Here is a 15,418-nt window from a genome sequence, read left to right on the forward strand (position 1 = left end):
GCATTTGTGACTTGGTTGAGTTGATACTCATTTTCGTCCATCGATTTGATCTTTTCTTTGAGCATTTCTATGTTATTTTCAAGCCCTTCCTTTTCTTTTTTGACGATTACAAAGTTTTCCATCCTTCGAGATAACTCAGTCTGCAAGTTTATGATCTCATCGGTCATTGAGTTTTTTTGTCGTGAAGTCTAAAAAATTACATCACTATTATTTTCCTTCTTGTATTGCTGGAATATTTCGTTTTTCTCGACGATTGCAGACTCAATATCTGCTTCGAGGCGTTTCAAGTCGTTCTCTAGGAATTCAGCTTGGGCCGTTCGCGCTTTAAAGTTAAACATGGGCCCACACAATTCAAGTTGTTCTCCATGTCTGATCTCTCTTGTTCCAATGCCATGAGGTCATTTCGCAGATTCCAAATCTCATTTTCCAATTCGTTTTTATCGTGCTGTGCTTTCGAGAATTTTTTGCTTAACTATAGTCGCTATGAAGTCTCCTTGGTTACTTTATTCATCTGAAACACTCCTTTTTCCTTCTCCTCGACCAGATTTTCGATTGTTTTTGCCCGTTCTGTCAATGACTTTTCCAATACTGCATTCTGAGACCTCAAAAGTCTCAAATCATTCTCGATATTTAATCTTTCTTTTTCTAGCCTTTCACGATCTTCACTTGATTCGTTCTGAACTTAAATATGAGGAGTGATCTCAACCAGTTGTTTCATTGTATTTTCATTGTCAATTTTAAGTCGGTCCAACAAGTCTTTAGTGTACCCCAACTCACCCTTGGTTACAGAAATCGAATTCTCCTGCCGTTCAATCAAAGTGTTGCTATTTCTTTATATTACTGGGACTACCATCTGTCAATCTCTTTAGTCTTTCGCGAATTCTCTCTTGTAAGTTCTTCCTTTTCCGATAAAAGGACTTGTATGGATTTTTGGAGATTGTTTTTTTCGAAATTACTTTTTTCAATTTCTAAATTCAGCTTCTTTGTTTTTTCTATGTCGATTTCTCTGGTCTTTTCAAGCTGAGTTAGCTCGTCGTTTTTAGATGACAAACTGTTCTTTAGTCTTTTCTGTTCCAGTGAACCCTCTTCGACGTTTTTCCGTCTTTACTATTACAATTAAATTACAGATTCCCGATTGTTGCTTCGAGATTGTTTATATTTTGCAAATGTGTTCGCTCAGAATTCCCCTGGTCTTTAATTTTAATTTCGAGCTTTGAAATTTTTTCTACAGAAGAACAAATTTTTGATTCGGCCTCGTTTATCTGTGAGGATATTTTAAATTATGGATACTTGATCTTGCATCATACCGACAAAAGCCACAAGAGCAGAATAAGTTGCCGTAGCCAAGCTAGGAAGCTTCACGTCACACGAATTCAATTCACAACTTAAAGCTGGAAAAACACTCAAAAGTTTATTTGTTGTGACATTCCCACTATCTCCCATCATCAGCTTTGACAATATCATTGAAAAAGTTACTGCGGACATTTGCCTAAGAGACGTGGTGACTGCTTCTGCCTCTTTTCTTTCAAGGTTTACTAACTCGTTCATTTCATAGTGCAATATTGATTTCTCTTGTTCGATGTTTTCGACAGTTCTCTGCAGGTAATTGACTTCTTTCCGGCTTTGACAGGCGTCGGTCACAGCTTGAGCATATGAGTCCTCCAATCTTTTTAGACTGAGGAAATTAGGGTAACTATTCACTTATTAACGAGCTGGTCTCTTTCTTGTATTGTCATGTCCAACTTCTGAGCGAGCTGCGTCAACTTGGTCTAGAACTGTCAATCAATTAACACTTCTCGTTGAGTGTTCTTCATTTCTTCAGTTTCGTGATGATTTCTTATTTTCTCCAAAGTGCACATAATCTCATGCCGACCTTGGGCGACATCTCGTTCGGTGTATCCTTTGATAGAGATGAACTGGTGCCGGATGTCGGACACATCTTTCCATAATAGTAACAGTCTACGGTGATCCTCGACATTCTGTTCCTCGTGATTCTGAGGTAAATAGTCAATCCATGTACTCTTTCGTTGCTTTCAAGTTGTCTTTCCACGTTCAGATTCAAAGATCTGAGTTTTTCAAGATCCTGGTTAAGTCTTTTTACTTCTGCAGTCAAATTCTGATTTGAGTCAAATGCTTGTTCGAGTTGTTCTCTTAGCAGATCATTCACACGCATCAAAGAAGTATTTCGGTTTTCTTCGTCTTCCAAGTTCTGCAAGTCTCTGGTCTTTGTGTCCTCGTAAGCAGCAGCCACGAAGGGTTCGTTCGACTAAAAATCGTTTTCCTGGACGTTACGTTGTTTAGGGAGTTTCGCTTGAGCAGGTCGTTCAATTCGGCCTTTTGCTTGTATTCCAGTATCTCAAGTCAATTTATACAAAATACTTTCGACTGGAGACGTTGAATCAGGTCTGCCTGTCTCTGCTCTGACTTTTGATACTTTTCTATTTTTTGTTTAGTCTTTTGTCGCTCTTCTTCTAACTTATTGACCAAATCGTTGTTTCTGCGGGGAAGAATGTTCTCAAAGTCAGTTTCGTTGGATGTGGCAGCTGAGCTCTCAAGCTGAAAAATCAGTGGAAAACATGGAAACAGTTGCCATAATTACTAAGTTAAAGTGAACTGCCATTAATCAATGATGGGCCAATTCACTGTCATTCAAATGTATATTTCCTAATTATTTATTGATACCAGTGTGTTATATTTCTGTGCTAATTCGTCCTTTTCCAGACGCAATTTCGACAACATTGCTTCCAGATTTTGTACTTCGTCGCACAAATCTTTATTTTCTTTTTTTAGATTTCCTTGAACTTTCATATATTAATTTCGTTTTTGGGTCTATTTATTATAAACATTTCCGAACAAACCAGATTCTTAATTCTGTTGCTAAGCGCCACTCTATTTAAAATTTTATTATTATTATAAAAAAGTAAAATGAATTAATATAATTAAATCTTTATTTAATTAGATTCAAAACCCGTTTACTCGCCAAATTCGGGACTAGGTCAAAAATGACTATTAACTAATTTGGGGAGTAACTGAATAATCAATAAAAATTTTGTATGGACAAAATTAACAAATTATTTAGTATTTAATTAGCAGCAAAGGATAAGATGGAATGGCAATTCCCACAAATAATTAAAATAAAAAAAATAATTAAACTAAAAAAAATTATTCCCTAAAACAGGTGTTCTCAACCGGGGGCGAATCGCCCCCCTAGGGGCGAAAATTTTGTACAGGGGGGCGATAATTTTTTACAAGGGGGCGATTTTAAAATAGCACGCTGTTTTTACATTCTTGTTTGGTATCTAAAATGTCTTCTCGCTCAAATAAGAAAAGTCGTCATTATCAAAACGAATATTTAAAATATGGGTTTATTCAAAGTACTGAAGATACATAACAGCCTTATTGTCTTATTTGTCAATGTTCTTTCTCAAATGAGGCGATGAAGCCATCACGATTACAGGATCATCTAAAACGCAAGCACCTGGATAAATCAAATCGTTATTCACAAAGCCAGTACATGATGGTTATTTAACATTTATTTATATGCAGTTGTGGGTGCGCACATCGCTTCTTATAAAATTGCTGAAATTATTACGAAAACTTCCAGTTCTCATACTATTGCAGAAAATGCAATAATTCCATCACTGAAAGTAATAATATCGGATGTAATGCATCAAGATGCTTCTAAAATTATTAAAAGTCTACCTCTTAGCAATGATTCGATTATTATTATTATTTAAGCCAAACAAAATCACCGTCTTAACCATTAACTAACACGTTCAGGTGATTCGTCGAAGAATTGGTGAAATGGGTGACAATGTAAAGGAAATCCTTATTGAAAGACTGAAGCGAAGTAAGTTTTCATTACAAATTGATGAGAGCGTCATTGTAGATAGTAAAGCTGTTTTAATGGGATTTAAACCCGACATAGAATACTTAGCGAGTAAACATCAATACCAAGAGTCTCACTAATAATTTTTAATAAAAATTCAATTTTTTACATTTGATTTATTATTTTATATTTTGATTTTTGAGTTATATACAAAAAACAACCAATTAAGGGACAATGCCCAAAAATTTTTAAATTGTATGTGGACAAGGGGGCGATAAAATTTCAAAGGGGGGCGATAAAATATCTAAGGGGGCGATGAACAAAAAAAGGTTGAGAATGCCTGCCCTAGAACATAAATTCTAATTGTATTATGTAATAATTATTCATTGATTTTACTTTTTCCATTAAGGTTCCAGCTCGCTGATATCCACTCTCCTTCTCTTGGAAGAAGAGCCTACTTCCAGCTGCTTCTTACTCCCCATTACCACATCTGATTCAACCATTGCATCTTCTTTAGCATTCATTGGGACGTCTTCATCTTTCCATGCCATCTCCACATACCGGTTGGAAGCAGAAGCGTATTCTTCACCGGATACCTTAATTCCGTGCTTGTGTTCGATCATCATACTCTTGAGCGTTCTTTTCAGTACAACGGATTGGATGTATGTCCTCGTTCCTGCTTCAATAGATAGTTTCTTCATATAATTTTTGAAGCATTTCGAGCCAACTCCATCCCATGTCATAACCACAGGAATTATTTTTACTTGACAGCTATACAGAAGCGAAAGCTCACTTGCCAATAGGTCATACTTGTGACACTTTTCAACCTCCACTTGCTTAAGGCGATCCTGTGAGGTAATACCCACTTCAATTAGATTTATTTCGTTTCTGACTTTGTCGTGAACAAAGATATCTGGCTTGTTATATTCTACTTTTGTTTCGGTGAGGATTGTTGTATCAACCCTGATTTCAACTTTTCCCGTCGACAGTGTTGACTGAACAGAATGTCCCTTCAATCGTCTTGCTTTTTTGTTCCCTATAGCATATATAGATTAATTAAGTTAATATTATTTAATTGATGTTAATCCGACCGTTGCCCGCTGGTGGTTAATCTCCTCCTTTTAGAGGAGGAAGTAACTACCACCACTCCTTAATCCTCTGTCTCCAAGTTAGTTACGACTCTTTTTCCCTCATTCTCCATATTATCTTTGTACGAATGACTTGCTTCAATTAAGAGGCTACTTACTGACTTTATCTCCTCATGAGTGATTCTGATCCCGTGCATGTGTTCAACAATCATACTCTCCAGAATTATCCTGAATAAGAAAAACCCTCATTTTTGGAAGGTTTTCAAAGACTAAGTAATATGGAGAACAAAGGAGAAAAGAACCGACTAAAAACAACTGAGGAAATAGCTATCCCGATCGATGAAGTTCCCTCACATTTGCGAAGACAACTGGCAAAAGTTCAAGAGATGGATTCGAAAGAATGGTTCCGAAAGAATTTATAGTGAGGCACAGAGAAGTCTGCGAGCTAACTTGAGTTATACGGGACCACTGTGCAGAGACATAACGTTGGAAGAAACGTATCATGAGCTGCAAGAACAATGCACCCGGCCATGACTACATTCCGATTACTGTATTCAAACATGCTCCAATTATTTTCCTACAATACTTAACCGCACTATACAATAGAGACTTGGATACGTACCAGACTCTTGGAAAAAGTCAATCGTACGTATGATTCCAAAGCCTGAAAAAATGAAGGACCATACAGAGAACTATCAGCCAATAAGTCTACTATGTTCCGTCTCTAAAATTATGGAACGGATTGTCTTCACAAGGCTTTCGAACTTCGTAAAGGAATCAGGTGCAATTGCAGCGAAACAGTGCAGATTCCGACGAAAAAGATCATGCGGAGATTGTTGCGGAGAACTGGAGAAAGTCATCTCGCTTGGTCTTGCAAACAATATAGCGACTATTGCTATCTGCCTCGATGTCTCAAAAGCTTTTGACAGCGTATGGCACCTTGGCTTCTTGGAAAGTGTCGCCAAAATCAAACCTGGGTCTAGAACAGTCAATTGGCTGAAAAGCTATCTATCCATGAGGAGGTCATACATACGATGCGGAAACCGTTTTTCGGAATCTGTCGATCTCAAAAGAGGGGTACCTCAAGGCTCGGTCTTGAGCCCTCTGCTTTTTAATATTTACGTTGCTGATATTCCAAAACCGAAAGATCCTCCTAGTCGTTTTATGATCTACGCGGACGACATACTAATAACGGATGCTTCGTGGAGAAAAGACATCTCGTGGAGGAAATTAAAAGGATACGTGATAAGAGTGGAAGAGTGGTGCATATCAAAAGGACTGACACTCGCAAAAAAAAGTATTCTTTGATAAATTTGTTGTCATTCCCAAATTCCAACGATTCTAAACAATAATATGCCTGTTCAATTGTGAAGCGCGTACTTTCAAATTTCGTAATAATATCTGCAATAGCGAGATTTACTCGAAAACCTGAAATGTTTGAATAGCTTCGGATAAGGTCACATAGACTGCTCATTAATACATGGTTTCGAAGACTTTCTTTGGCTGTTCGAACTAGATATCTATCATCCGCGAATGATTCGAAAATATTTTGTACTCCGATCAGATTTTCTGAATAGTAAGTAGCGGCCTTAAGCCAACTCCCCCATCTTGTCAAATGCACACGAAATGGAATGGCGATGTTTCTGTCTTTAAATATTCGTTTTCTTGTATTGTTCTTGTTAATTGCTGCTTGTACAGTAGCAATCATCAAATCAATTTCCGGATAGAAGGCTTTTATTTTCTCACAACAATTGTGTAATAGATGAACAGTACATGTGACATGGAATAACTTGGGGTACAGATTTTTAAGTATTTTGCCAGCTAAAACTTAAAAATGAAATTTTACCTGATTTCATATAATTTGCGGCATCCGAAATTAACAAAAGGAAATTTTCCCTTTGAACCAAATTATTCCGAAGTACATCGTCGACTATTTGAACAATGATGTTCTTGTTAGGAGCAGATTCTACCGGCTTAAACGATATCAGATATGTTGTTTCAGGAGAATTTAACGATCCAATCATCACAGCAACGTATCTTTGACACGAATTTTTGTTTCATCCGCAATAGCAGAGGTTTCCAAATGGGGAGGCGCGCCTCCCTAGGGAGGCGTTGACTCGTGTCAAGGGAGGCGCGAAAAGTATTTCAGAAACATTTTTTAGAAAATTATATCTATGTAAAAAACGTGACTATATTCCGATAATAAGAGTTATTAATTTAAAAATTATATTTTTTCAAAAATTTATTTAATTTATTAGACAATTAAATAATTTTAACACATGAATAAATTCTTGAGTGGTTGCAAAAGAAAATTCACGAATAATAAAGATTTTGACGATGGTTCAAAAAATCAAAATGATTGGAATATAATCAATACCACTCCAAAGACAAGAAAAATACTTTCCATCTTACTTATTGTTAGGATTCACACGTCTTTGTTGATTCTATGGAAAAACCCCTCTGTTTGCTTTGCCTCAAAACACTTGCAGCAGATAGTATGAGGCCATGCAAATTAAGAAGACATTTTGAAACGATGCATTCTGAACATGTCCATAAGTCTGAAGAATTTTTAAAAGAAAATTAGAAGAGTTTGATAACCAAACGAAATCGTTAAAAAAACTTGTTTCTGTCTCTTCAAATGCTTACTAGCATCGTACAAAGTTTCTTACAGGATTGCAAAATGCAAGAAACCGCACAATATCGGAGAAACTCTAGTTTTGCCAGCAGCTATCGATATGGTTGAAGCAATGTTTGGCGAATCCTATGCAAAACAATTACAGCAAATACCGCTTGCTGATAACACAGTCGCTAGAAGAATTGATGACATATCTGAAGATCTTTGTGATCAGTTGTTTTCTCGACTACGTAACTGTAAATTTGCTATACAAGTTGATGAGGGAGCTGACATAAATAAAAATGCACATTTAATGCATATGTCAGATATGCTGAAGAAAGTACAATAATAGAAGATCTATTATTCTGCAAACCATTTCCTGGAAGGAGCACGGCCAATGAAATTTTTTATATAATTGATACTTTTTTTGAAGAAAATAACATAGAATGGATCAATTGTGTTGGACTTTGTACAGACGGAGCACAGTCAATGTCAGGAAAAAATCTGGTCTTCAAGCTCTTGTAAAAAACAGAGCACCAGAAATTATCTGGACGCACTGCATGCTGCACAGATCAGCACTTGTCTCAAAGAATAATAGTCCAGAACTGAACGATATTTTTGCGCAAATTACAAAAGTTATAAACTACATAAAACACAGTCCTTTAAGAGCTAAGCTTTTTGCAAAGCTGTGTGAAGATATGGATTCAAAATATACATCGCTTTTATACTATTGTGAGGTACGCTGGCTATCTCGTGCAAAAGTGATTAGAAGGGTGTTTGAACTCAAAGATCAAGTTGCAGATTTTCTTGATGAAAATGATATTGAAGATGCAAAGTTGTTCAGGGATGATGACTTTATTGTCAAATTTGCCTATTTAGTTGACATTTGGGAAATTGAGTATATTGAATAAATCAATGCAGGGACCACAACTACATTTATTCTCTCAAAAGGACAAAATAAAAGCATTTATGAAAAAATTGGTATTATGGAAATCAAATATACAAAAAAATATCTATGACATGTTTCCACTTTTAAACACCTTTTGCGCCATAGTGAACATTGAAGCAAACAAAGACATATTTGCTGAACATTTGGATTGTTTGTTGAAGCATTTTGCTCACTATTTTAAAGATCTCGACTGTAAAATGTTCGAATGGATACAGAATCCATTTATTGATGAAGGAGATAATCAATTGCATTGACAACTTTTGAAAAAGAAAAATTGATAGAATTGTCATGCGATACATTATTGAAACAAAAATTTGAGAGAGAACCGCTAATTTCTTTTTGGTTGAATGTAAGAACGGAATATGAAATTTTTCGAATAAAGCAATGAAAGTTTTGTTGCCATTTGCTACTTCATATTTATGCGAACTGGATTTTCTGCACTAGCTGCAATTAAATCTAAATATCGAACTCGTTTAGTAGTGACTAATGAGCTAAGAGTAGCACTCTCTGCGATGACACCAAGATTTGAAAAACTTTGCGCCAAGATGGAAAAAAAATTATCTCATTAACTTTTTGTTTTAAAAAATTGTTTTTGATAAATAATAATTGTATTATATTATGGAAATAAAGGGAGGCGCAAGATGTACTTTTTCTCTAAGGGAGGCGCGTAAAAAAACTTGAAACCTCTGCGCATAGCAAAAAAACTTTTGATTGCTACGAATAAAGTAAATTTTTATACACTATTTTTGTTGAATTATCAATTTTTGATCAATTATGATTTGATTGACACAGCTTTAGCCTTCGATGTGAGGGTACTCGCACAGAACCTCCGTAAAACATTCTCTAAGCCAGGCATTCTCAACTTTTTTGTTCATCGCCCCTTTAGATATTTTATCGCCCCCCTTTGAAATTTTAATCGCCCCCTTGTCCACATACAATTTAAAATTTTTGGGCATTGTCCCTTAATTGGTTGTTGTTTTGTATATAACTCAAAAATCAAAATATAAATAATAAATCAAATGTAAAAAATTGAATTTTATAAAATTATTAGTGAGACTCTTGATATTGATGTTTACTCGCTAAGTATTCTATGTCGGGTTTAATCCCATTAAAACAGCTTTACTATCTACAATGACGCTTCATCAATTTGTATGAAAACTTACTTCGCTTCAGTCTTTCAATAAGGATTTCCTTTACATTGTCCCCCATTTCACCAATTTTTCGACGAATCACCTGAACGGTTAGTTAATGGTTAAGACGGTGATTTTGTTTGGCTTAAATAATAATAATAATCGAATCATTGCTAAGAGGTAGACTTTTAATAATTTTAGAAGCATCTTGATGCATTACATCCGATATTATTACTTTCAGTGATGGAATTATTGCATTTTCTGCAATAGTATGAGAACTGGAAGTTTTCGCAATAATTTCAGCAATTTTATAAGAAGCGATGTGCGCACCCACAACTGCATATAAATAAATGTTAAATAACCATCATGTACTGGCTTTGTGAATAACGATTTGATTTATCCAGGTGCTTGCGTTTTAGATGATCCTGTAATCGTGATGGCTTCATCGCCTCATTTGAGAAAGAACATTGACAAATAAGACAATAAGGCTGTTATGTATCTTCAGTACTTTGAATAAACCCATATTTTAAATATTCGTTTTGATAATGACGACTTTTCTTATTTGAGCGAGAAGACATTTTAGATACCAAACAAGAATGTAAAAACAGCGTGCTATTTTAAAATCGCCCCCTTGTAAAAAATTATCGCCCCCCTGTACAAAATTTTTGCCCCTAGGGGGGCGATTCGCCCCCGGTTGAGAACACCTGCTCTAAGCCATGGCATAGATAGTTTGTTTAGCGGAATATCGGATTTAATGAATGCTTTGGTTACTTGTAGAGCCCAATCATCATTTTTGGCATATTGGTCAATATTTGTTTGGTGTGATATAGTCAGATAATCTACAAAAAATAATTTTTATTTCGAATAAACTCAATGAATTTTGATGTTTCTGTGAGGATCGATGAGAATTTACAAAATGCCTTTTTTCGCATTTAATAGTACACAGACAGAGACGACAATATAATACACCATCCTCAAGAATCATAAATTATTGCGGATAATCCTTAACAATGGCTTTAGCTTTGATTTGATACAATTTTGCTATCTTTTTTTTTTTTTTTTTATTAAAATGGGGAATAAGTTATACACGAATTAATAAAGAGCCTGGAAGTCAGCTCAAAGTCGCCGCACTGCGTATCGAGTGGCAGTTTCCGCGGAGCACTGCGACCGAGATTCGCTGGAAGAGCCAGCTCGTCTCCCTCCGGTCGTTGGTCTTCTTGGCGATTCTCCTGGCAATGTCGGCAAGAAGGCGAGTCGCAGACCTGCCGACAATTCCAGATGTTTCGAAGGCGAGGGGGACAAACTCGTAAGAGTCCGAAATATTTCCATACTTCGACCTCTTAGCCTCCTCAGCCTCAGCACTGGCGGAACCCGGGTTAGTGATGGACTTGAGTAACACCAACGCGGAGAACGAGTCAACACAAGTTGCGTCCCAAATCAGGTACTTGCCTTCCCTGAAAGGGAAGGTAGTCATCCCGTCAGGACGCTTTCCATCACTCCGGCAGAGACCGACTGGCTCTAGAGTGGAGGGGAAACCTGCCGACTCTAGAGCCCTTTTCACGACGTCATTGAGGTGAGTGTGGCGAGGAATTCTACCAGCACTCTTCTTGCACGAGAGGGCGTGCAAACCGTTCGGAGAGATCGTGGACCCGCACCGGCATGGGTGGGGCTGACAGATGTCCAGGCCCAAGCGTAAGCAGACACCAATCCGTAAGGATTCGTCGTCCAAGAGATGTCCCGTACTAGGGGTAGGGAGTGCATTGAGCCAGTCTCCCGTATGCGGCTGGCAAGCGCAGTTGAGAGATGCCAGTTGGACTTGGTCCAACTTTGACCGGAGTTTGCACAGAGTGTCTGAGCAAAAGACTTCGTCCCAGTTCTTTTGGACTGAAGGGATCGTCGGAAAAACCAGGCATGTCAAAATAATTTTAACCTTATAATTTTAAATTTTAACTTTTTAACCTAATAATATTGTTTGTGACCGGTTTTATTTTTGACCAGGTTTTATTTTGGACCGACATGCTCAGATTATAATAAAATTATATTTTTTTTAAATTTCTCCACTAAAAAAAAGATAATAATATAAATATAATTAAAAAACCTTAATATTTATTTAATTAATTAAAGCGTGCATAATTGTTCTAGTAGATTTAACAAGAGAAGAATTGAAAATAATCAGTGATATTAAGAATAGTATATTAATTGATTCTAATATGGACAAAACTAAAAAGTATCGCCTTAAAAAATCGCAAAATTTTTTTATTTTGTTGACGAAAAGGCATATTTTGTAAGGAATAACAAAAATCTTCGTTTTTTTGTTCGGAAGAGAGAGAACTTAAGCTAAAAACTATCAAAGTAAGCTCATATGTTGAATTTAAGCTATTACAGTGATTCTCAAGCTTTTTTGCTCAGGGGCCGCAAATTAAAAAAAAAAATTTACAGGGGCCGCAAATAATTTTTAAGAATTATTTATTAACCAAATAATCAAAATTAGGTTTAATTCTACTTGTTGAAGTACGTAACAAATCACTCAGATGAGTATCAGTCAATCTGCTGCGAAACTTTGTTTTAATTCGAACGAGTTTACTAAATGTCGATTCGCAGACATATGTTGATCCAAACATTGCTAAATTTTTCTTTGCATTATTGACTAAATTCGGAAATCGGTTCTCTGGAATTCTCGAATAAAAGTCAATTATTGAAATGTTGTTGAACAAACTTTTCAGTTCAACATCATTTTGCAAATCAATCAATTCCAGTTGGTAAATCCCGGAAACCTCCTCACTTTTCATAATTAATGGAGATGCAAATAATCTCATTGAATTTGCACCTTCTTTAAAGCTCTGTCAGCTTAAATTAAATACTAAAAACCTGAAATCTTGCATCAAATTGCAAATTTAAATCTTCAATTATTTTTAAATATTTATCAGTTGAGCCACTTTCGGAATTTTCTGACAAATAAGGAAAATGTGTGTAATCATTATTTGATATCTGCGCTTTCCATAAAATTAATTTCTTAACGAAGGCATTTATATATCCATAAATTTGATAATTTAGCTTATTTTCCCCTTGTAGTTCGACATTTAGGGCAGACAGATGCACCGATAGATCCACATAAAATGCTAAATCTGCTACCCATCTATTGTCTTTCAATAATGCATTGTCCACTTTATTTTCAGTGAATAAAATAATTTCAGGGAGAAGTTGATAAAATCTAAATATAAAAGAAATTAACCTTTTGAGACAAGAGCTACGGCTTAACCATCTTACTACTGAGAAAAGAAGGACATCGCCATAATCCGAATCGGTTTCAGTTAAAAATGTTTTAAATTTTCGGTGATTCAAGGCGTTCGCCCGAATCCAATTGACAATTTTTATCACTACTTCAGAAACATTTTCCATTTTAATATTTTTGGAAATTAGGTTTTCCTGATGAATAATGCAATGATGCCATAATACTGGAGTCCAGTTATTATCACACCTCCATTTATTCATACGTCCACGAAAACCAGTTTTACTGCCAATCATATAAGGGGCTCCATCAGTTGAAATTGAAACTAATTTTTTTGGATCCAGTTGATAATCTTCAATTAATTTCACAATTGGAGAAAAAATCTGTGTTCCTTTAGTTTCTCCGTGAAGTGAATTCAATGAAAAAAATTCTTCGTATACTCGAAAGTCAGATTTTACTCCCCTTATAAACACTACTAATTGTTCGATATCTGAAATATCTTTGGAACAATCAAGCGCAAAAGAATAATATTGAAAATCTTTACAAATTCTAAAAATTACAAAACAATTTGCATACTGTAAAAGTTCGTTAATCAGATTATCAGATATATCACTGACTCTTCTAGTAACAGTATCGTTACTTAGAGGTAACTTGTGTGCAATATCGAAAACAGCGGGCGAACAACATTCCGATGCAAATATTTCGATTGCCGTTTTATATAATTCGCCATCAGAATAAGGCTTCATATTTTTAGCCAATAGGTAACTAATTTTGTATGATGCCAGGTTAATATTAGACGAATATGTGCCACTTTTGAAAGTAAATGATCGTTTTAAATAATCTTCTTTCATTTGTTTTAGTTTTTTCGTCCGAGAAACTCCAGTGAATTTGTCATAAAGAATAGAGTGGAAACGGTAGTGCCGTTCGATTGTATACGTTTTTAGAGTTGCAATAATAGAATGGCATATTAGGCAAAGAGCCTTTCCATTGATCTCAATAATGAAATATTTTTCTTCCCAGATGTGTTGAAAAATCCTATTTTCCTCGGAAAGTTTTCGACAACGTTTAGAATCAGACATCACAACAACAAATAAAAAACGTGACATTTTTTTATTCATAAAATTTAAAAATATTAAATTAAAAAATAAAACATTTATAAAACCTAGGGGCCGCAAATTAAATCCTAGGGGCCGCACTTGAGAATCTCTGAGCTATTACATAATGCTATTACATAATGCAAATCATTTTGGGCGTGATCGGATGTTAACCCTAAATATCAGAGAAATGAGAAAAGAAGTGTTAGAGAACATACAAAAAGCTGGAGAAAATATGAAGAGGAAAAGAAGGTGGAAATTCGATGAAGAGGAAATAAATATTAGTGATCAGGTGATATTGAAACCTGACTTTGATACAAATGTATCAACAAGAAAATATCCTCTTTATGATAACGTTGTCTCTGAAAAGTTTTGGATTGTTGAAAAGGAAGAACAGAATTATACACTATCAAAAGGAGAATTAATTAAAAATGTACACAGATCTAGGTTAAAAAAATTGTAATTTTTACTTTTTGTTACTAATAAGAAAACATAACTTTAACTTAAATTAAGATTTTAGTGTTAGGGTTAAAATTTTGTTTAGGGTAAAGGAGAAAATGTTTAGGGTTAGGGTTGAAATTTTGTTTAGGGTTAAGGAGAAAATGTTTAGGGTTAGGGTTGAAATTTTGTTAGTTGAGATTAAGATTTTCATAATTAAAATTAAATTAAGTTTTTTTATGGTTTGGACAACTATTAAAAATAGGGGTTTTAAAATTAAATTAAAAATTAGGGTGTTTTAGAATTAGGATTTTGGGTGTTAAGGCTATTATTAGAATGTATATGTGTTAGGGTTATATTTTTAAAATTTTTAATTAATAGAATTATATTTAGTCTTTAATTTTTTAGAATGGAAGACCAATCTTAATAATAAAATGGTATGGTGTGTGTCTGTCTGTCTGTCTGTCTGTCTGTCTGTCTGTGTGTGCACGCCAACTTCAAATTGACAAAGTACAGATAAATTGTCAAAATCTTTCCCCCTTAGCCAATAATGGGGAACAAGCTTAAAATCATGAACTCCTCCAAGAATCTTCCACTCTACGATGTCCTCGACTTACATGATGAGGTCCTTAAAACCTTCCCCCCCAAAAAAATTAAAAAAAATTTTCTGCATTTTGGTTAAAATGAACAACTACGATGTCCTCGACTTACATGATGAGGTCCTTAAAACCTTCCCCCCCAAAAAAATTAAAAAAAAATTTTCTGCATTTTGGTTAAAATGAACAACTACGATGTCCTCGACTTACATGATGAGGTCCTTAAAACCTTCCCCCCAAACAAAATTAAAAAAAATTTTCTGCAGTTTGGTTAAAATGAACAACTACGAAGTCCTCGACTTACATGATGGGGTCCTTAAAACCTTCCCCCAAAAAAAATTAAAAAAAAATTTTCTGCATTTTGGTTAAAATGAACAACTACGATGTCCTCGACTTACATGATGAGGTCCTTAAAACCTTCCCCCCAAACAAAATTAAAAAAAATTTTCTG

General features: G+C 35.2%; 2 protein-coding genes and 1 long non-coding RNA gene across 3 annotated transcripts; 1 reads left to right on the forward strand and 2 right to left on the reverse strand.

Annotated features, from left to right (window-relative positions):
- Positions 1-348: 348 nt before the first annotated feature.
- Positions 349-798, reverse strand: LOC115228410. The gene is made up of 3 exons (XR_003883212.1): positions 707-798; positions 503-676; positions 349-472 (listed from the first exon to the last, which is right to left on the reverse strand). It is a non-coding gene; the product is annotated as an uncharacterized LOC115228410 (long non-coding RNA).
- A 1,500-nt stretch (positions 799-2,298) lies between these two features.
- Positions 2,299-2,820, reverse strand: LOC118761198 (rootletin-like). The gene is made up of 2 exons (XM_036498927.1): positions 2,683-2,820; positions 2,299-2,556 (listed from the first exon to the last, which is right to left on the reverse strand). Exons 1-2 carry the CDS (start codon positions 2,806-2,808, stop codon positions 2,362-2,364), a joined length of 321 nt encoding a protein of 106 aa, XP_036354820.1. The 5' UTR covers positions 2,809-2,820; the 3' UTR covers positions 2,299-2,361.
- Positions 2,821-7,977: 5,157 nt separating this feature from the next.
- LOC115228409 (protein FAM200A-like) lies at positions 7,978-8,442 on the forward strand. The gene has a single exon (XM_029798995.1). It carries the CDS (start codon positions 7,978-7,980, stop codon positions 8,440-8,442), a length of 465 nt encoding a protein of 154 aa, XP_029654855.1.
- Positions 8,443-15,418: the final 6,976 nt, after the last annotated feature.

Source organism: Octopus sinensis, unplaced genomic scaffold, assembly GCF_006345805.1.
Source record: "Octopus sinensis unplaced genomic scaffold, ASM634580v1 Contig10403, whole genome shotgun sequence".
NCBI lineage: Eukaryota > Metazoa > Mollusca > Cephalopoda > Octopoda > Octopodidae > Octopus > Octopus sinensis.

Coding starts and splice junctions, on each gene's coding strand:
- LOC115228409 (XM_029798995.1), top strand. CDS start 7,978: ATGGATCAATTGTGTTGGACTTTGTACAGACGGAGCACAGTCAATGTC.
- LOC118761198 (XM_036498927.1), bottom strand. CDS start 2,808: ATGAAAGTTCAAGGAAATCTAAAAAAAGAAAATAAAGATTTGTGCGAC. Junction 2,557..2,682: donor CACAGAAATATAACACACTG/GTATCAATAAAT, acceptor CTGATTTTTCAG/CTTGAGAGCTCAGCTGCCAC.